The sequence below is a fragment of the Vulpes lagopus genome, chromosome 12 (genome assembly GCF_018345385.1).
Source record: "Vulpes lagopus strain Blue_001 chromosome 12, ASM1834538v1, whole genome shotgun sequence".
NCBI classification, from domain to species: domain Eukaryota; kingdom Metazoa; phylum Chordata; class Mammalia; order Carnivora; family Canidae; genus Vulpes; species Vulpes lagopus.
In genome coordinates, this window is record NC_054835.1 from 41,410,046 (window position 1) to 41,430,760 (window position 20,715).

A 20,715-nucleotide genomic window follows, 5' to 3' on the forward strand; every position below is an offset into this window, starting at 1 on the left:
TTGGCCCGATTTCATCTGGGAAGGCCCGCCTCTGGTGACCGCGAACCATTTGACGTGTAGCTCCGCCCACCCGCCCCTTCGGGTTTCCCGGACAGCGCGCCGTTGCCATGGCAGCGAGGGGGCGCGGCTGACGTGCGGCGGCGTTTCCGGGAAGATGGCGGCTGTCGAAGCGTCTGCAGAGCCGGTAAAGGTGGTGGCAGCCGTCGGTCCAGAGGCGAAGGACGAGGACGAAGAGGAAGAGGAGTCGCTGCCACCGTGCGAGGCAGTGCGCTGGGCCCCGGTGGGGGCAGTGGCGGAGGCCGGGCCTGGGACGGCCGCGTTCTCGGAAGAGGCGGCGGCCGAGGAGCCCGGCGCGGCCCCTGGCTCCCCTCCGGACTCGCCCGGCCGCACACTGCGGCGGCTCCGGGCAGAGCGGCGGCGTCTGGACTCGGCGCTGCTCGCGCTGTCCTCGCACTTCGCGCAAGTGCAGTTCCGCCTGCGCCAGGTGGTGCGCGGGGCGCCCGCGGAGCAGCAGCGCCTCCTGCGCGAGCTCGAGGACTTCGCGTTCCGCGGCTGCCCGCACGTCCTGGGTTACGGGGGGCCCGAGGACCCCGCCAGCGACGATGGCGATGGGCTGCCAGGGGACCGGCCACGATTGCGGAGCGAGAACCAGGTACCAGCCGGGGCCGGGCCCCGAGGGACGTGGGAATAGGGGGTTAGGTGGGTGGCAGTGCTGAGGGGGCGGAGGTAGCAGTGGCGTTTAGCCGGCCGGTCTCGGTGAGGACTACGCGCGTCCCAGACGTGGTGGTGAGACAGGTGTGCGAGGCTTGCTGCAGGGAAGGCGGACAGGCCTGGGAACCTGATGCTGAGGGGTGTCCACCTAAGGTGTGGAAAGACATACAAGTCTGGTGACGTGCGGGACGGAAGAGTGGTGAGCAGAGTGTTCAGAGGGCAACAGCAACCAACCGAAGCAGTGCTGCTCCCGCTCACCTTGCCATTGCTTCATAATGTACCTATGGCCTGAGCACATTTGCCGATAGAGTACCCCGACCTGAGATTGAGAACATTGGCTGATGAAGGGCAAGTGAACTGGAATCCATGGAAATTTAGATGTACTGCCTGTTCCTGTTTCCTGGGAATCGGGAAAATGTCTTTAGTATTTGGACTTTTGTGTGGATGGGAGCTTCCGTGAACAGCAGGATCACTTAGTAATTAAAAGAAACACGACTCCTGATTATATGCATTTCCTCACGCTGGTATTTTAAACCCCCTTGCCCATCCTGCCTAATAACTAGGTAATTATAAATGAAGCCCCGTTGCTAACTGTGACAAGATCCTCCACTGAGTAATGAGAGTCAGTATGCCATGCCAAGGGAATATTTCCTTACACTCTTTGAATCTCTGGAAGTGCACAGTCGCAGATAGCTTGTTGGAGGTGTTGAAGAGACTTGTTGTCTTCTCCATCTTTTCATTCGTCAAGTTACAACCCAATTGTTCCTTTCTTCCCAATGAAATTTTAACCAAGAAGACTTATCAGTAGCAGATATTGGCTTATTTTAATCTGAAATGTTTCCAGTGCAGTCTTGTGTTTACTGTTCCACCCTTCTCTCCACATGCCCACAGCTCCTTACACAAGGAGCAGCCACCTTAAATTGCCAGACTCTTAAGGAATAGAAAGCATAGAAAGAATTCCTGTGGCCAGAGTCCTCCTCTTCAGGAGTGAGGAACATCAAAGTTTCTGTGTGAATGTGGTGCTCTTTGGTTATTCATTTTCACTTTTGGAAACAGGACAACTTGAAAGAAAGAAAGAAAGAAAGAAAGAAAGAAAGAAAGAAAGAAAGAAAGAAAGAAAGAAAGAAAGAAAGAAAGAAAGGAAGGAAGGAAGGAAGGAAGGAAGGAAGGAAGGAAGGAAGGAAGGAAGGAAGGAAGGAAAAGAGAGAGAGAAAGAGAGAGAGAGAGAAAGAAAGAAAGAAAGAAAGAAAGAAAGAAAGAAAGAAGAGAAAGAAAGAAAGAAAGAAAGAAAGAAAAAGAAAAGAAAGGAAGGAAGAAAGGAAGGAAAGAAAGGAAGTGATAGAGATGCCTGGGTGGCTCAGTGGTTGAGATCTGCCTTTGGCCCAGGGCGTGATCCTGGAATCCGGGATCCAGTCCCACATCAGGCTCCCCGCAGGGAGCCTGCTTTTCCCTCTGCCTGTGTGTCTACCTTTCTCTGTGTCTCTCATGAATAAATAAATAAAATCTTAAAAAAAAATACTTAAGTGGGGGGACATGTTTGAGCCAAATGCTTTTACTTCTTATTAGTCCTAGTTTTTTTTAAAAGCAGTATTTATCTCACTGCATACTGGCCATGATTTCCATTATTCATTGCCTGGAACCGGAGCTCATTGTCTCCTGTTACCCTCATTTACCCCCATTCCAGTAAATAGCACACTGTAACCTCCATGGCAAATGACAGAGTTTGGTAGACATACTCGTGGAAACAGAATCGGAATTCATACCCTGTTTTTTTTTTCTTCTTCTTCTTCTTCTTTTTTGGCTTCCACAAAGTTGGGATACAATGAAAACAAAAACAGATTTTCCCTGTTCTTTCTCCTTGATTTGGCTAGACCATGTCATCCAGTCAGAACTCATTATTTGGAATGTGTTGTTCTGTGCTTGTTTTAGTTCAGTAGCATGTAGCAAATGTGTATTGAGAGCTTACCCTGTGCCAGACATGGTGCTAGGCATTGGGGGTGCAAAGTCAAGGCCTTTGCTCTAAAGGAATTCATAGCCTGGGGGACAGAATCCTCAACAAAGAATTACAAAGTGACTTGAGTAGGATGCCTGGATGGCTCAGGGGTAGAGCGTCTGCCTTTGGCTCAGGGCGTGATCCTGTGGATCCTGGGATCGAGTCCCACATTGGGCTCCCCAGAGGGAGCCTGCTTCTCCCTCTCCCTCTGCCTGTATCTCTGCGCCCCCCTTCTCTGTGTCTCTCATGAATAAATAAATAAAACCTTAAAAAAAAAAAAAAAAAACGAGGAGACACAAGCTAGAGAAGAAGTGTGAAACAGAACACATAGCGAGAAGTGGTCAGCCTTGCCTAGGGAGATCTAGGAAACCTGAAGGATAGCTAGGCCCTCCCATGGTAGGGGGGAGGAATAGGATTCTAAGAAACCATGACACTCAGGTATATCCTGAGGAAGTACCCTGAGAAAAGGCTTGCTTTCATATTGAATAAAGCTAAAGTAGGAAGATTGTTTTTTTTAAAATAGTTTGAACAAAAAAAGTAAATTTGTTCTTTTGCATTTGTTCTCTCATCTTCTGGAGGGCTTGGTAAGTACCATTTGAAGGTTAAATTTAATATCTTATAGACTGCTGGTTTAAAATGCAACCTTACACCCGCACGTGACTTGCTAGTTTTGCTTTGTTTTGTTTTTGATGCCCAAAGTTAAGGAAGAACTAGTATTTGAGAATGTACTAGCAAGATTACCACCCTGAAGGGTTTTTAATCATTTAAATGCAGGAACTACCCAGCAGCCAACAGTGGAGAAAGGACTCACTGGTAGGGAAACTTACCAGACCTTTTCTTTTTTTTCTTTTATTTTTTTAACATGGTTACCTTCCCACTCCTATTCCTTGGCTTTGGGATTTTGTTTTTTTTTTTTTTCACTGCTCCAGGCACCTGCTTTAATTCTTTTGATTTTACAGAAGTCTCTAACACATTGGAGGGGTTTTGAACCTTAAGAAAACCGGTTATGAGTTATAAATCCTTTCTCTACACCCTTATCTCTAGATTCTCTTGCAAATTTTGGCTGCAGAAAGTATTCAGGAGTTGATCTGTGGTAATTGGCTGTGGAGGATGGCATGTTTAGTTCCTGGGAGGCTGTCTTGGCTAAGATAAGTTGTCTTAATCCTAACTAGACCTTTTGGGCAGGGGGGTAGAAAAGCTGTCTTAACAAAAGGCTTCATTATATTCATACTCTACTTCCCATGAAGGACAAGTATCTTCTTAAAGAAAACTTATTTAGTAAGTTGCCTTGGATGAAATCTTTATTCTCATTTTGAATCTATCTTATGAGTACTGTATGTCATTGGGATTATTTGGAAACATTATATGTTTCACTAGTCATTATTATAAAATTGAGAGGATTCTTAATGTGCCCTGGTTTTTCCTTTTCCTATGAAATAGACCTAAGTATTTTCTTGTTTTAGAGTGAGCAGGAAAAACGAGAACGTCTGGAAACCCAGAGGGAAAAGCAGAAGGAACTTATACTACAGCTCAAAACCCAGCTAGATGACCTGGAAACGTTTGCTTATCAAGAGGGCAACTATGACTCCCTGCCACAGTCCGTGGTCTTGGAAAGACAGCGGGTGAGCAGACACTACAGGCGCCCCCCACCACTAACCTAAGGTTATGTTGTCCTTTCTGGCATTCACAGGACGTTTTTTTAGCTTGTTCACCCTTGGCCTTAATGAGAATCCCTTTGCTGGCGCAAATCAAAGAGAAGTGGGACACGTCTTGATTCACACATGGAAACACAAGTTCCAAAGCCTTATAATATGATAATTGAGCTCTTTCTTTTGGGTGGTTATTAGTAAGAATAGTAATATATAATAATGACAATAGTAATTTTTCATTTGATTGTTAAAACAGTTCCACTTGGGCACATCCTACAATGTAAATTAGCTTTTTTCCCCACCACTAGTTGATAACTATTCCAGGAATCCAGACTGTCTTTAATGCCATATTTATTTAAGCAACACCTGGGTAGACAGGTAAGTCTGCTGGCAGAGTACAGCTTCAGTCTCCCCTACAAACATGTTTGTCTCACTGTGATGTGGCTGTTTCTCTGGCTGAGCTGGAGTTAAATTATCTGGATTTCAAACTGTTCCAATACTGTCACCGGGATATTTTGGCTATAAGACACTTTGATGTTTAGCAGAGATTTTTATTTGGTTGTGTAGAGTAGGGCAGGAAGGGTGGAGGAGGACTAGAAATGAAAGGAAATCAGTATTCATTCTCTTGGAGGCCCTGGGAGAAGCTTTGAGCCTTTTTGGATCATCAGCCACTTTGGTTTATTCACACTGTTGTTCTCCTGAAAGTGGCCTGGCCTGGTAGAAAATTTGCAGTGAGAGGAGCCATTTCTTCTGAGAGGAACCAAGGGTCCTTGTTACTATAGGAGAAGTAGTCTGTGCTCTCACCTTGATCAGCAGTTACATCATTTTCTCACACATTTAGGAGTTCTATCTTTGATTTCCATTTAAAGGTAGGGAGCATTTTTCTCTTGCAAATATTCTCCTTCTTCCTAACCGTCTCCCTGAAAATTCCAATGGGGGGGATCCCTGGGTGGCTCAGTGGTTTAGTGCCTGCCTCTGGCCCAGGGCGTGATCCTGGAGTCCCCGGATCCAGTCCCACGTCGGGCTCCCTGCATGGAGCCTGCTTCTCCCTCTGCCTGTGTCTCTGCCTCTCTCGCTCTCTGTATCTCTCATGAATAAATAAATAAATAAAATCTTTAAAAAAAAAAAAAGTGAAAATTCCAATGGGAATTTCCAAATGCTCATTACTTGTTGTCTTGATAGGTAATCATAGATGAATTAATAAAGAAATTGGACATGAATTTGAATGAAGACATCAGTTCATTGTCCACCGAGGAGCTCCGGCAGCGTGTGGATGCAGCTGTGGCTCAGATTGTCAACCCAGCCCGAGTGAAAGAACAATTGGTTGAGCAGTTGAAAACTCAGATCCGAGACCTCGAAATGTTCATCAACTTCATCCAAGGTCAGAGGAGGGGATGGGAAGAGAAGGTGGACAGATGCCCTAATAATTATATGTAATCCAAGTACTGATACCTAAAGGTGCCAGTTCTTGATGGACTACATAGGAGGTTTGATCACTCAGTAAAGGAGGCAGCATGGTAGAATGGAAAGAAAAGAGATTTTATTTTATTTTTTTTAAGATTTTATTTTGGGGACATCTGGGTGTCTCAGTTGGTTACATATCTGCCTTCAGCTCAGGTCATGTTCCTAAGACCCTGGGATCAAGTCCCACATCAGGCTCCCTGCTCAGGTGGGAGCCGCCTTCTCACTCTCCTCTTCCTCCCTTCTCATGCTGCGCGTGCACACACACACACATACACACACGCACGCTCTCTCTCTCTCTCTCTCAAAAATAAATAGGGCAGCCCGCGTGGCTCAGTGGTTTAGCACCGCCTTCAGCCCAGGGCATGATCCTGGAGTCCCGGAATCGAGTCCCATGTCGGGCTCCCTGCATGGAACCTGCTTCTCCCTCTGCCTGTGTCTCTGTGCCTCTCTCTCTCTCTCTCTGTCTCATGAATAAATAAAAATAAAATCTTAAAAAAAAAACGAAAATAAATAAATAAAATATTTTATAAATAAATAAAGATTTTACTTTTAAGTAATCTCTACACCCAGCATGGGGCTTGAACTCATAATTCCAAGATCAAGAGTTACATTCTCTTCCAACTGAGCCAGCCAGGCACCCCAAGAACCAAATAGTTTAAATCCCAGCTCTGCCACTTCCTGGCCTCAGGTCCTTGAGTAGATTCCTAACTTCTTTAACCCCACTGTCCTCACCCATGAAAGGATGATTCATGCTTCCATCATTCAGCAAATATTTATTGAGCTAGTAAATGTTCCATACAAATAAGATGATATTTATAAAAGTCTTATCATGTGGTAGGCACTAGGAAATACTCTTTTTCCTGTTCTTTGTAACTTCTGATTGCAGATGAAGTGGGAAGCCCGTTGCAGGCCGACAGTGCACACTGTGAGTGCAAGGCCAGTGGGAAGACAGGAAGTGGCTCCACCAGAACTGGCAGCAGCAGACTGCCTCCAGGAAACAGTAAAAGTAAGTACAGCTTCTAGAATGGGGGAATCTAGAGAGAGAAGCACTAGGTTAGTGGTTGCCTTGGGCTTAAGGGGTTGGAGAGAGTGGGAATGGGAAATGGTAGCAGTACAGGGTTTCTTTTGGGGATAGTGGGTACACAACTCTTAAGTCTACTAAAAGTCACTGATTTATATACTTTAATGGGTTAATTGTATGGTATGTGATTTAGATCTCAATAGAGCTATTATTAAAACAGTTAAGTCCAGTAACATCCTAGGTGGCGTGGCTCTTGGCTTCATGTGGGACCCATACTGTAGCTCAGAAGCAAGACTAGAACTCAGCTCATAACTTGTTGAATGTACCTCTGTGCACATTATGGCCCCAACTAATGAGTCATTGCATTTTCTAAACAGCAAAGGCAGAAGACGTGAAGAAGGTTCAGGAGACAGGGCTGCAACTCATGCGGCGTGCTCTGGCAGTGCTCCAGATCTTTGCTGTTAGCCAGTTTGGTTGTGCCACGGGCCAGATCCCACAAACCCTGTGGCAGAGGGGCCAGGCTGACAGGGACTACTCCCCCTTACTGAAGAGGCTGGAGATATCAGTAGACAGAGTGAAGCAGCTAGCCTTGAGGCACCAGCCGCACGACCATGTAATCACCTCTGCCAACCTCCAGGACCTCTCTCTGGGAGGCAAGGATGAGCTGACCATGGCTGTGCGGAAGGAGCTGACAGTGGCTGTAAGGGACCTGCTGGCCCATGGGCTCTACGCCTCCTCACCAGGGATGAGCCTTGTCATGGCCCCCATTGCTTGTCTGCTGCCAGCCTTCTCCTCGGCCCCCGAGGCCATGCACCCATGGGAGCTCTTTGTAAAGTACTACCATGCTAAGAATGGCCGAGCTTATGTGGAATCCCCAGCCCGGAAGTTGTCCCAGTCATTTGCCCTGCCAGTTATGGGAGGCACCGTTGTGACCCCCAAGCAGAGCCTACTGACAGCCATCCATGTGGTGCTAACAGAGCACGACCCTTTTAAACGCAGTGCAGACTCAGAGTTGAAGGCCTTGGTGTGCATGGCACTGAATGAGCAGCGTCTTGTGTCCTGGGTGAACCTAATCTGCAAGTCAGGATCACTCATCGAGCCCCACTACCAGCCCTGGAGCTACATGGCGCACACAGGCTTCGAGAGCGCCCTCAACCTGCTCAGTCGCCTCAGTAGCCTCAAGTTCAGCCTCCCTGTGGATCTGGCTGTGCGCCAGCTCAAGAACATCAAAGATGCCTTTTGATGAGACTGTCCTGGCCCTATACCAGCACCTTCCTCAGTAGAGTAGGGGTAGATGGTTAGTCTTCTAGGATAGGAACAAAGAGTAGGATTAGAGGGTTAAAGACAATTTCCCTAGCCAAATGACTACAAAGTTTGTTTTCCCCATCAACTGAGCATCTCAGAGATGCTGGAGACCCTCTTGTTCAAAGGTTCTGCCCTGGTGTATAACACATGGGCACATATATTTGAACTTAGGTAAAATAAATCAACTATGGCATACAGTTAATGGACCACCTTGTTGTGCCACATCTGCTTTTTACAAAACCCAGGTTTCTCTAACCATTCTCTTTATGGTGATGAGTGACAACATAAGTGAATTGTTGGTCCCAGAAGACATTCAACTCAAGGCTCCTGTCAGTCAAGCTGAGAGCCCTATTCCTTTACTTGGAGCAGGTTTGAGAGTCATAAGGCCAGAATTTAAATTCCTTTATGAATACTAATGCCCCTTTCTTCCTGACCCTGAGGTAAGGAGAGGCTGTATATGTTCCATAGTTGCCTCTAAAACTAGAAATGGGGATATCTGAGAACAGCATTTCTGAGGAAGTTTACCACAAGTTGATTTTGATGTGAGCCCTTTTTTGTGGGTAAGAACTGAAATCTGTTCCTGACAAGGTGATCCTCTTCACAGCACCGACAATGATCTTTGGGTTTAGAGCTGGTTATTGATGAGTAATGACAGCCATTATTCTGGTACCACGTCCTCTGGCATATACCCTTTCCCATGCACACTTCCCACCAAGGCGCTGACACGATCTTATTGGAAGTAAATAGGCTAGAGGTATACTCCTCAAGAGATTCCTTGCCACCCAAGTCAAGTGTGAATGGGAATACACTTTAGTGATCAGCAGCAGCTCCTCCCAGGGTTGTGATTCCACTTGGCCTGGAGGATGGATGATGGAGGAGGTCTGATCACACAGTAGGTATTACAGCGGGGGTAGGACAACAGCAGATCACTGTCAACATACAAGGGACTGAACACTTCCTTTCAAAACTGACTCTAGAGTGATCCTATTTGGTCTTCAGTATTTTAGCCTTTTTAGTTCATATTTATCAGCTTGCATATTGCTCCAGGACTGACCAAAGATGGGCAAAGTGTATCACTTTCTGGAAAACCAAATGGGATCTCAATACTACTGATTCAGCATTGTTTCATGTATTAATTGCCAGCTGCACTTTGTGTCTGCACTATTATGTAGTGCATTTTAACTTAATTTTTTTCAGCAACATGTTATTTAAGGTGTATAATTGATAATTCATTAGAATTAGTCCCTCCCGCTGTGTGAAACAGGATAAATATAAAATGTGGAAAATGATATATCTGTGGTTGCTAATAAAATCCTAGTATTTTATGTAGCTTCTCAACAAAGACTTTAGAGACTCTTGGCTTTCATTTATAAGTCTGTCTGCATTATTAGCCCATCTTATCCAGATCAATATTTCCTTGAGTGATGTCTGGCACTTGGCCTTTCTGCCTCTTTTTGGCCCTCTACCCTGGATCAGCTCAGCTTTGGTGGTGTTTTCTTTCCCCCGGACATTATCCTCCCATCTTACCCAGGCCTATGGTCTCATGCCCACAGCACATCTCCCCATACATGGCATTTTTGGAGCTTGCATTTTTACTTTTAAATATTTATTTATTAAAGAGTGAGACAGTGTGCCAGAGTGGGGTGCAAAGGGAGAGGGAAAGAGAGTCTCAAGCAGACTCCACACTGAGCACAGAGCCTGACCTGGAGCTCAATCTCAGGACCCCAAGATCATGACCCAAGCTGAAACCAAGAGTCAGACACCCAACCAACTGCACCACTCAGGCGCCCCTGGAGCTGGCAATTTTAAGTCCAGATATCATTTAGGGTGGATGATAACTGCCATAGTTCTATAGCACAGCCCTGGATCACCCCAGTAATACCTTTTTCTAATCCTCCGACTAATTTGTATCAAGGTTTTGTGCTAGCATCATGGGAAGCATTTTTAAGTTATCCTAATTTATTTTTTTAAGATTTTATTTATTCACGAGAAACAGAGGCAGAGACATAGAGGGAGAAGCAGGCTCCCTGCAGGGAGCCCAATTCAGGACTCTATCCCAGATCCCAGAATCACGACCTGAGCCAAAGGCAGACTCTCAAATGCCGAGCCACCCAGGCATCCCAAGTCATCCTAATTTAATTCTCACTACATGTAAGGGGCAATATTCTTCCGATTATATAGCTGAGTAAACTGAAGTTAAACATTTTGTTCAGATTTATGTGATGGAAGAGCTGAGATTTGAATCAAGTTGCCTGCATCCAAATGCTATGGTCTCAGGTAGCCCGGGTGGTGCAGCGGTTTAGCGCCGTCTGCAGCCCAGGGCATGATCCTGGAGTCCCACGTCAGGCTCTCTGCATGGAGCCTGCTTCTCCCTCTGCCTGTGTCTCTGCCTCTCTCTCTCTCTCTCTCTGCATCTCTATGAATAAATAAAATATTTTTTAAAAATGCTATGGTCTCTATATTCTGTCATGCTATCATGGCATGGCCCAGGATCAGGCCCTGCCGAAGGCAGGCTCTAAACTGCTGAGCCACCCGGGCTGCCCCCACCAGAAATTTCTGCTGCCAAAGGACTAGGCCATAAGGAGATGGACAGACAGCCACTGCTCTACCAAGTTCTTCACATAAAGGCAGGAGCACCTGGGTGGCTCAGTCACTTAAGTGTCTGCCTTCATTTCAGGTCGTGATCTTGGGGTCCTGGAATCCAGCCCTGAGTCTGGCTCCCTGCTCAGTGGGGAATCTGCTTCTCCCTCTGCCTCTGCCCCTGCCCCCCTCCACTTGTGCTCTTTTGCTAATGGTGGATTTAAGAGTTGAGGGGGAAAAAAAAGTTGAGGGAAACTTCCCAAAATAAGTTCTATAGATCATATGGCTCCACTCCAGACTGGAGTTGTTATCTCTTCGGTTAGAAATCCATTTTTCATAAACATAGCAAGCAATTCTGACGCACACAAAAGTTGGAGGAGGAGAAGAAAAAAAACTGCGGCTGGACTGGTTGGGGGCAAGCGGAAAAGGACATAAAAGACTTAAAAGGGAGGGATCCCTGGGTGGGTGGTGCAGCAGTTTGGCGCCTGCCTTTGGCCCAGGGCGCGATCCTGGAGACCCGGGACCGAATCCCATGTCAGGCTCCCGGGCTTCTCCCTCTGCCTATGTCTCTGCCTCTCTCTCTCTCTCTCTCTGTGTGACTATCATAAATAAATAAAATAAAAAAAGACTTAAAAGGCAAGGAAAAATTCACAGGATTTAGTACTAATTTGATTTGGAGAGTGTGAGAAGAGTCCAAGGCAATTACGAGATTTCAGGATTTGGTTTCTGTTTTCCAAGAGAGATAGAGCAAAGAGGGAACAGCGTATAAGGAAGCTGGGACCAGACCATGGATGTGGAAAAGGGCAGGGTGGTGTGGTGTAGTGGGAAGAACATTGGACTGGGAATAAGAACTTGCTCTGCGTCACCATCTCTGTGACTTTGCTGCTCCAGAACTATTCTCTCAGAGGCCAGAACAGATTATCTCTGAGGTCCCTTCCAACTCTAAAATGTCATACTCCAAATTAAAAGATTTTAATTGAATATAGAAATATGAGGGACACCTGGGTGGCTCAGCAGTTGAGCGTCTGCCTTTGGCCCAGATCGTGATCCTGGGGTTCTGGGATCGAGTCCTACATCGGGCTTCCTGCAGGGAGCCTGCTGCTTCTTTTGCCTATGTCTCTGCCTCTCTCTGTCTCTCATGAATAAATAAATAAAATATTTAAATAAAAAAAAATGAGTACATAGTTACTGTGATAAACCATTGGAATGGGGTTGTGAGGGCTGCAGGGAAATGTGGTCCCTGGAGAGCCTTAGAATGGGAATTGATGAAACCTTATTGTTTCCAGATCTTGCCCAAGACCATCCCCTAGATCTTCAGTGTTCAGACAGGCAAAGGTTGTAAGATGGTTTTCCTTTCTCTTGAACTCAGATTTTTTTTTTTTTTTTTTAATTCATGAGAGACACAGAGAGCAAGAGAGGCAGAGAGAGAAGCAGGCTCCATGCAGGGAGCCTGACGTGGGACTTGATCTTGGCACTCCAGGATCATGCCCTGGGCCGAAGGCAGGCGCTAAACCTGCTGAGCCACTCAGGGATCCCCTTCTCTTGAACTCAGAAGACAACTGAAGAACCATCTAAAAACACTCTTCCAGGGCAGCCTGGGTGGCTCAGTTTAGCACTGCCTTCCCCCCAGGGCATGATCCTGGAGACCTGGGATGGAATCCCTTGTCAGGCTCCCTGCAAGGAGCCTGCCTCTCTCTGTGTGTCTCTCATGAATAAATAAAGTCTTTAAAAATAATAATAAAAAATAAATAAAAACACTCTTCCAGGGATGCCTGACTGGTTCTGTCGGTAGAACAGGTGACCCTTGATCTCAAGGTCCTGAATGCAAGCCCCATCTTGGGCATGGTGCCTACTCTAAAAAAAATAATGATGATAAAATCACTCTTCCAGTGAATGATGGGAAATAATTCAGTTTGAGAACCAACTAGACCTGGGTTCAAACCTAGATTTGAGTCTCATCTGTGCTACCGATTAGGATCAACCTCAGATAGGTAACTTAACCTCAATTTAAGGTTAAGGAAATTGGAATCTCAATTTCCTCATGTCTAAATGGTAGGAAAATACCCAAGATGCAGACAGGGTTGGGAGAACTAAATGGGCTGTCAACTTACCTAAGAAGCCTAGCACAGAGTAGGGGCTCAGTGATTATCACCATCGTTGTCCTTCGCCTCCCTCACTGCTTATTCCAGTCGGTAATGTCTGTGACATCACTAGACTCTAAATATGGAGGTAAGCTCTATTGCCTGACCTCCGTCTCTCCCTTCTTACGCCTCACAGTGCACAGTGACAGAAGTCCTAGGCTGCTGACTTTTGCAAAGCATAAAGGTCAATTGCAAACTGTGTCTCCTCCTAGCGTCCGAAAAAGGAACTACAATCAAGGGTGCCTCAGAGCAGCGGGCTCCAAAATCTGCGCGCTTTCGAGCCTTCCTTGCTCTTCCAGCGTACGCAGGAGAAAGGGACCCCTTTGTTCTTGCCCACTGCTGAAGCTACTAATAAAGTTTGATTTGAATAAATAAGCTACCGAGGCCTGCTCTCCCCGCAGGAGCTTCTTCCGCCCGCAACGGATTTCGAGAGGCGGGACAAGCTTGAGGGGCGGGACCGGACGTGAGATCCACTCTCCCCCGGGGTGAAAGGTTAGCGGAAGTGCCGTTTCTTCCTTTCTGCTGTAGGCTGGAGTGGCTGGTGTCGGTAAGTAGAGGCTTGGGCAGGGTGTTCCAATCCGCCGCCATCCGCGGCCCGGGGGTTGAGTGACGGGGCGGCACCGGGCGCTTTCCGTTGTTCGGCTTCTGGCGGCTTCGTAGCGGTCCTGTCCTGCGAGCAGGGCCGGCGGGCGGCTTGGGCCGAGACGATAGGGACGCCGTCGTAGTTTCCGGGCCTGCAGTCTCGGCTTGCGGGTTTCAGATCGGACCCTTCTCCTTCCTCTGCAGAGATGGGCAAGTTCATGAAACCCGGGAAGGTGGTGCTGGTCCTGGCCGGACGCTACTCCGGACGCAAAGCGGTCATCGTGAAGGTAGCAGCCCCCCGAGCCTCTGCTGCGCGCTTGCATCTCGTGATGGGGCTACTTAGGGGAGGGCCTGCGAGCTTGGAATCCAGGACCTAGCTTGGGGCATTAGTCCCCGAGCATTGCAGGCGGGAGAGGGCGAATGCGAGAGGACTCTTGAGAGAGGGAGGTGCAAGGTAAAAACAAAAATGAATGGAATCGGGTGCCTAACCCATAACGCGGCCTCTACCAGGGAGAGTTAAAAAATAATCGTGGCCAGCGTGTATCGAGCGCTTCCATTGTGTCTGACACCGCTTTACAGGTGTTGTCACGTTCAGTCCTGACGTAACCCGTAGTGGAGTCTACTGAGATGAAAACCATCAGGTGCGGGACGCCTGGGAGGCTCAGGGCGTGATCCTGGAGTCTCATGATCCAGTCCCACATCGGCCTCCCTGCAGGGAGCCTGCTTCCCCCCTTTGCCTGTGTCTCTGCCTCTCTCCCTCTGTGTCTCTCATAATAAATAAAATAAGGTGCTGCAGCTGGGATTCTGTAAAAGGAGGAGAAATTGTTTCTAGTCAAAGCGATCACTTGGCGTATTCTGGCCTTTTGACATTGGCCTTCTGTCTACATCTTGTAGCCTCTTATGAGAGCTCCCCTAAGCCCTGGCAAGGTACACCTGCTTTGGGCTGTTGTGGGGCCACGGAGCGGGGACAGCGCACCCGTGGGTTTGCCTTCCCCCATCTCTTTGAGACTGGTTTCTGGAGTTAGGCCACCAGTTTTGGGATCCTGCTTCTCGTCCTTACTAGCAGTGCAATGGTAGGCGGAGTTAAGAGATGTAAAGTCCTAAGAACCAGTGCTCGATACAAAGCAAGCACTCCATTAATGTTAATATTTGCCCCTTTTAAATCTTTGACCTCCCAGGAGCCTTTCCAGATTCCTGTGGGAGTGAACACGACCCTCTGTTAGTACAGCACTCAGAATGCTAGAAGGTCTAGGACTAGCCTTGGGGGGTTTTTCCCATCGTGGGTCCCAGACTCTGGGAGTGGAGATGTTCCTTTCATACATGCCTCACATCTAGCACAGGGCCTAAATAGGCCCTCGGTCAATAACATTTGACTCTTGCTCCTTCAGAACATTGATGATGGCACCTCAGACCGTCCCTACAGCCATGCTCTGGTGGCCGGAATTGACCGCTATCCCCGAAAAGTGACAGCTGCCATGGGCAAGAAGAAAATCGCCAAGAGGTCAAAGATCAAGTCTTTTGTGAAAGTTTATAACTACAATCACCTCATGCCCACAAGGTGAGCATTTCGGGAATGGGAATGAAAGGGTCTTATCTTTTCACTGCCTCTGACCTGCTGAATAAGGAGACAGCCTTGTAGCCATTCTAGTATGGGGAAGAGCCATCATTTTTCCTGTGTCTCTTACAAAGTGGTGGTGCTTTCCGGTGTTGCCTCTTTAATTCAACATGGAGCTGTGTTCTTCCATTTTCTGTGATGGCTTACCTGATTTGGCCAAGCAGGATTTAAAAATCTCTTCTAAGCTTGCTCCCCGTTTCCCCACCTATAAGTTCTGTTAAGTATTGGATAAGAATCATTTGATTTGTTTGCATTCAGAGTAAATACAGGCATGGGATCTGGCCTGATCTCTATCACTGTTCCACTTCTTAAGTTAGTTACTGGAGGCTTTCCAAAATGGTTGGTAAATAAAGCAAACCACCTCCCCCCCAACTCATTCCACTTGGTTGCCAAGCCCTTTAGTCCCTGGCCTTACACAGCGTTGTGCATCATACACACTATCTTGGTGCACCAGTTATGTGGAAATACAGCATTTGAGAGAGTCCTGAACAATGATTGCCAAAACCCAGCATTATGTGCCTTACAGTTTGCTGCTGGAGGCTGCATGTTTACTTTTAAGCTATCTTAATATTGTTTTTTTTGTTTGTTTGTTAACTTTTATTTATTTATGATAGTCACAGAGAGAGAGAGAGAGGCAGAGGGAGAAGCAGGCTCCATGCACTGGGAGCCCGACGTGGGATTCGATCCCGGGTCTCCAGGATCGCGCCCTGGGCCAAAGGCAGGCGCTAAACCGCTGCGCCACCCAGGGATCCCACTTTTTAAGCTATCTTAAAAGGTTAGAGCTGTCTCTCAGGTGTTGGGAAACGGTGAGACCTCAGCAACTAGTCACCCAGCTTTCGCACTGTCAACAGTTAGGCTGCCCCTGCCCACACACAACTTGAACGAGGCTAAATAAAATGACTCAAGGGGTGCCTGGGTGGCTTAGTCAGGTAAGTGCCTGCCTTTAGCTCAGGTCATGATCCTGGGGTCCTGGGATCGAGCCCTGTCTCAGGCTCCCTAGTCAGTGAGGAGTCAGAAGCCTGCTTCTCCCTCTGCTGCTACTACCCCTGCTTCTGTGTGCACACATGAACTCTCGCAAATAAATAAAATGTTAAAATGCTCCAAATGGAAAGCTGGCCAACCACCATGATCATAGTGAAGGAGATTTAATAAAGTGAAAGTCCTTAGCTAGAAAAATAGTCACTATAGAAAGTTGAGAATGAAATGTGAATTATTTTAGTGGTTTGAGTCTATGTAAAGGAGTCTTCTTAATTGGGAATTTCCAAAGAATATCCTTGGGACTTTGCGAATCACTCCTATGGAGACAGACCCTAACACCCTAATGTCTGTCCCAGGAGTCCTTGGGCTGTGTGAAGGCTCTGGCAGTTTGTGGGCTGATCTACCTCCCTACTATTGTCGCCAGGTACTCTGTGGATATCCCTTTGGACAAAACTGTCGTCAACAAGGATGTCTTCAGAGACCCTGCTCTTAAACGCAAAGCCCGACGAGAGGCCAAGGTCAAGTTTGAGGAGAGGTAAATGGATTTGAGTGGTGGATTTTGGAGTATGGGGGCCCTATTGTCCATGAAGGGAATTTGGCTTCACTGTTCTTCTCAATGGTGTCCTTTTCTTCCCCCTTCTAGGTACAAGACTGGCAAGAATAAGTGGTTCTTCCAGAAGCTGCGGTTTTAGATTTCTTTCAGTCATTAAAAATAAATTAAAAAAAAAAAAAAAGATCCGTGTCTGCCTGCAGCATGTGTTAGACTGATATGATGAGACATTGGGTGGTGGGTGAGAGTCCGTGGGAAAATATATAAGGCCTTTGTGAGCTTGGACTAGTTCTGTCCTGAGCCTGATAATCCTTTCATCATTTGGACACCCTTGGTTGGTAAGGTGTGAGCTACTGAACTGTTTTCCAAAAAAGAACTACTGACATTCTCAGGTGCAGAGTTCTTTAGCATCTTTAAGCTGGCTTCAGCCTGTCACATAACCTAGAGAGAACTTGGGCCACTCTACTACTGCCTCCCCCACACACACACACACACACACACACAACTGGGAATGCCCACAGGCCCTTCTCAGTGGGCCCTGCTACTTTGGATTGAGAGCCACCAATCTGAGGATCTCAAACCAACCACAGAGTGCCATAGTCCCACTTGGATTTACTAGGTCAGAATTTGTAGCAGATTATCTGCTGATAACTGGTGCTGCTCTAGATAGGGGTGGGGACTAATGAAAGCCTGATCTCCCCCTTCACCCACCCATTCCTAGTGAGATCAAGAGGTCCCCAGGGCAGCCCCCGTGGCGCAGCGGTTTGGCGCCTCCTGTGGCCTGGGGTGTGATCCTGGAGACCTGGGATTAAGTCCCACATCGGGCTCCCTGCATTGAGCCTGCTTTTCTCTCTCTCTCCTCTCTCTGAATAAATAAAATCTTAAAAAAAAAACAAAGGAAAAGATGTCCCCAAATGGCCTGGCTGGCAGAGATAAAAGATGTGATTCAAGGGTCTTGGCCATGGTTGGGTCACTAGTACTTAAGGATAGGTATTTGGCCCTTCTCTGGCATTTTACCTTTTACTGGATACCTATAACACTTACTGGTGAAATAGGCTCTCCACCTGAGCTGGTCACTAGATGGAAGTAGGAGTGAAACAGGTGTGTTCACCAAGCATTGCACTTGGCATGCATCCACCTGACGTGTGGGGGAAGGGTTAGGTCTGTAAATTACTTGAAAAATCCTGGACTGGAGATTAGGAAACCAGTCTACAGAGTCCTATGTCCTTTCATTTGATTTCATACCCTTAAGTATGGTCCGTCTACCTTAAGTCTGCCTGGAGACACTCCTAAGTACCTTGCCTACTCAGTCACAAATGGAAGTGAATTTAAACCCTCTGAATAGGGGATCCCTGGGTGGCTCAGTGGTTTGGTGCCTGCCTTTGGCCCAGGGCAGGATCCTGGAGTCCCGGGATCGAGTCCCACGTCGGGCGGGCCGGTATGGAGCCTGCTTCTCCCTCCTCCTGTGTCTCTGCCTCTTTCTCTCTCTCATAAATAAATAAATCTTTAAATCTTTTAAAAAAATAAAAATAAACCCTCTGAATAGAGGGCAGCCTTGGTGGCGCTGCGGTTTAGCGCCGCCTGCAGCCCGGGGTGTGATCCTGGAGAACTGGGATCAAGTCCCACATCAGGCTTCCTGTATGGAGCCTGCTTTCCCCTATGCCTGTGTCTCTGCCTCTCTCTCTGTGTCTCTCGTGAATAAAAATTAAAAAAAAAAAAAACAAAAACAAAAAAAAACATGATACAATGTCCTCTGTGCTGGGTTATGTTACTATTTAAAAAAATAATAATAAAAAAAATAAACCCTCTGACTAGAAACAATGAGCAGCCCCAGTGGCTCAGCGGTTTAGTGCGGCCTGTAGCCCAGGGTGTGTGTGATCCTGGAGACCCAGGATTGAGTCCCACGTCAGGCTCCCTGCATGGAGCCTGCTTCTCCCTCTGTCTGTGTCTCTGCCGCTCTCTCTCTCTCTGTCACTCATGAATAAATAAATAAAATCTTAAAAAAAAAAAAAAAGACAACAACGAGTTCTTTCTTTTTTTTTAAATTTTTATTTATTTATGATAGTCACAGAGAGAGAGGCAGAGACACAGGCAGAGGGAGAAGCAGTCTCCATGCACTGGGAGCCCGACGTGGGATTCGATCCCGGGTCTCCAGGATCGCGCCCTGGGCCAAAGGCAGGCGCTAAACCGCTGCGCCACCCAGGGATCCCACTTTTAAGCTATCTTAAAAGGTTAGAGCTGTCTCTCAGGTGTTGGGAAACGGTGAGACCTCAGCAACTAGTCACCCAGCTTTCGCACTGTCAACAGTTAGGCTGCCCCTGCCCACACACAACTTGAACGAGGCTAAATAAAATGACTCAAGGGGTGCCTGGGTGGCTTAGTCAGGTAAGTGCCTGCCTTTAGCTCAGGTCATGATCCTGGGGTCCTGGGATCGAGCCCTGTCTCAGGCTCCCTAGTCAGTGAGGAGTCAGAAGCCTGCTTCTCCCTCTGCTGCTACTACCCCTGCTTCTGTGTGCACACATGAACTCTCGCAAATAAATAAAATGTTAAAATGCTCCAAATGGAAAGCTGGCCAACCACCATGATCATAGTGAAGGAGATTTAATAAAGTGAAAGTCCTTAGCTAGAAAAATAGTCACTATAGAAAGTTGAGAATGAAATGTGAAGTATTTTAGTGGTTTGAGTCTATGTAAAGGAGTCTTCTTAATTGGGAATTTCCAAAGAATATCCTTGGGACTTTGCGAATCACTCCTATGGAGACAGACCCTAACACCCTAATGTCTGTCCCAGGAGTCCTTGGGCTGTGTGAAGGCTCTGGCAGTTTGTGGGCTGATCTACCTCCCTACTATTGTCGCCAGGTACTCTGTGGATATCCCTTTGGACAAAACTGTCGTCAACAAGGATGTCTTCAGAGACCCTGCTCTTAAACGCAAAGCCCGACGAGAGGCCAAGGTCAAGTTTGAGGAGAGGTAAATGGATTTGAGTGGTGGATTTTGGAGTATGGGGGCCCTATTGTCCATGAAGGGAATTTGGCTTCACTGTTCTTCTCAATGGTGTCCTTTTCTTCCCCCTTCTAGGTACAAGACTGGCAAGAATAAGTGGTTCTTCCAGAAGCTGCGGTTTTAGATTTCTTTCAGTCATTAAAAATAAATTAAAAAAAAAAAAAAAGATCCGTGTCTGCCTGCAGCATGTGTTAGACTGATATGATGAGACATTGGGTGGTGGGTGAGAGTCCGTGGGAAAATATATAAGGCCTTTGTGAGCTTGGACTAGTTCTGTCCTGAGCCTGATAATCCTTTCATCATTTGGACACCCTTGGTTGGTAAGGTGTGAGCTACTGAACTGTTTTCCAAAAAAGAACTACTGACATTCTCAGGTGCAGAGTTCTTTAGCATCTTTAAGCTGGCTTCAGCCTGTCACATAACCTAGAGAGAACTTGGGCCACTCTACTACTGCCTCCCCCACACACACACACACACACACACAACTGGGAATGCCCACAGGCCCTTCTCAGTGGGCCCTGCTACTTTGGATTGAGAGCCACCAATCTGAGGATCTCAAACCAACCACAGAGTGCCATAGTCCCACTTGGATTTACTAGGTCAGAATTTGTAGCAGATTATCTGCTGATAACTGGTGCTGCTCTAGATAGGGGTGGGGACTAATGAAAGCCTGATCTCCCCCTTCACCCACCCATTCCTAGTGAGATCAAGAGGTCCCCAGGGCAGCCCCCGTGGCGCAGCGGTTTGGCGCCTCCTGTGGCCTGGGGTGTGATCCTGGAGACCTGGGATTAAGTCCCACATCGGGCTCCCTGCATTGAGCCTGCTTTTCTCTCTCTCTCCTCTCTCTGAATAAATAAAATCTTAAAAAAAAAACAAAGGAAAAGATGTCCCCAAATGGCCTGGCTGGCAGAGATAAAAGATGTGATTCAAGGGTCTTGGCCATGGTTGGGTCACTAGTACTTAAGGATAGGTATTTGGCCCTTCTCTGGCATTTTACCTTTTACTGGATACCTATAACACTTACTGGTGAAATAGGCTCTCCACCTGAGCTGGTCACTAGATGGAAGTAGGAGTGAAACAGGTGTGTTCACCAAGCATTGCACTTGGCATGCATCCACCTGACG

General features: G+C 47.1%; 2 protein-coding genes and 1 long non-coding RNA gene across 3 annotated transcripts; all 3 read left to right on the forward strand.

Moving 5' to 3' along the window:
* The first annotated feature begins 5 nt into the window (after positions 1 to 5).
* Positions 6 to 9,481, forward strand: RUNDC1 (RUN domain containing 1). Its single transcript, XM_041725458.1, has 5 exons — positions 6 to 652; positions 4,168 to 4,326; positions 5,536 to 5,734; positions 6,704 to 6,823; positions 7,216 to 9,481. Exons 1-5 carry the CDS (start codon positions 155 to 157, stop codon positions 8,079 to 8,081), a joined length of 1,842 nt encoding a protein of 613 aa, XP_041581392.1. The 5' UTR covers positions 6 to 154; the 3' UTR covers positions 8,082 to 9,481.
* A 3,856-nt stretch (positions 9,482 to 13,337) lies between these two features.
* Positions 13,338 to 16,773, forward strand: RPL27 (ribosomal protein L27). Its single transcript, XM_041725463.1, has 5 exons — positions 13,338 to 13,411; positions 13,651 to 13,733; positions 14,835 to 15,004; positions 16,464 to 16,574; positions 16,683 to 16,773. The coding sequence occupies exons 2-5, from the start codon at positions 13,653 to 13,655 to the stop codon at positions 16,729 to 16,731; spliced, it is 411 nt and encodes a 136-aa protein (XP_041581397.1). The 5' UTR covers positions 13,338 to 13,411; positions 13,651 to 13,652; the 3' UTR covers positions 16,732 to 16,773.
* A 1,911-nt stretch (positions 16,774 to 18,684) lies between these two features.
* On the forward strand, positions 18,685 to 19,757 carry LOC121473703. The gene is made up of 2 exons (XR_005983209.1): positions 18,685 to 19,558; positions 19,667 to 19,757. It is a non-coding gene; the product is annotated as an uncharacterized LOC121473703 (long non-coding RNA).
* Positions 19,758 to 20,715: the final 958 nt, after the last annotated feature.

Bases quoted from the DNA above. Each gene is read 5' to 3' on its own strand.
- RPL27 (XM_041725463.1), top strand. From the start codon at position 13,653: ATGGGCAAGTTCATGAAACCCGGGAAGGTGGTGCTGGTCCTGGCCGGA. The intron at 13,734-14,834 runs GTAGCAGCCCCC...TTGCTCCTTCAG, and splicing joins GCAAAGCGGTCATCGTGAAG to AACATTGATGATGGCACCTC. The intron at 15,005-16,463 runs GTGAGCATTTCG...TATTGTCGCCAG, and splicing joins AATCACCTCATGCCCACAAG to GTACTCTGTGGATATCCCTT.
- RUNDC1 (XM_041725458.1), top strand. From the start codon at position 155: ATGGCGGCTGTCGAAGCGTCTGCAGAGCCGGTAAAGGTGGTGGCAGCC. The intron at 653-4,167 runs GTACCAGCCGGG...TTCTTGTTTTAG, and splicing joins GATTGCGGAGCGAGAACCAG to AGTGAGCAGGAAAAACGAGA. The intron at 4,327-5,535 runs GTGAGCAGACAC...TTGTCTTGATAG, and splicing joins TGGTCTTGGAAAGACAGCGG to GTAATCATAGATGAATTAAT.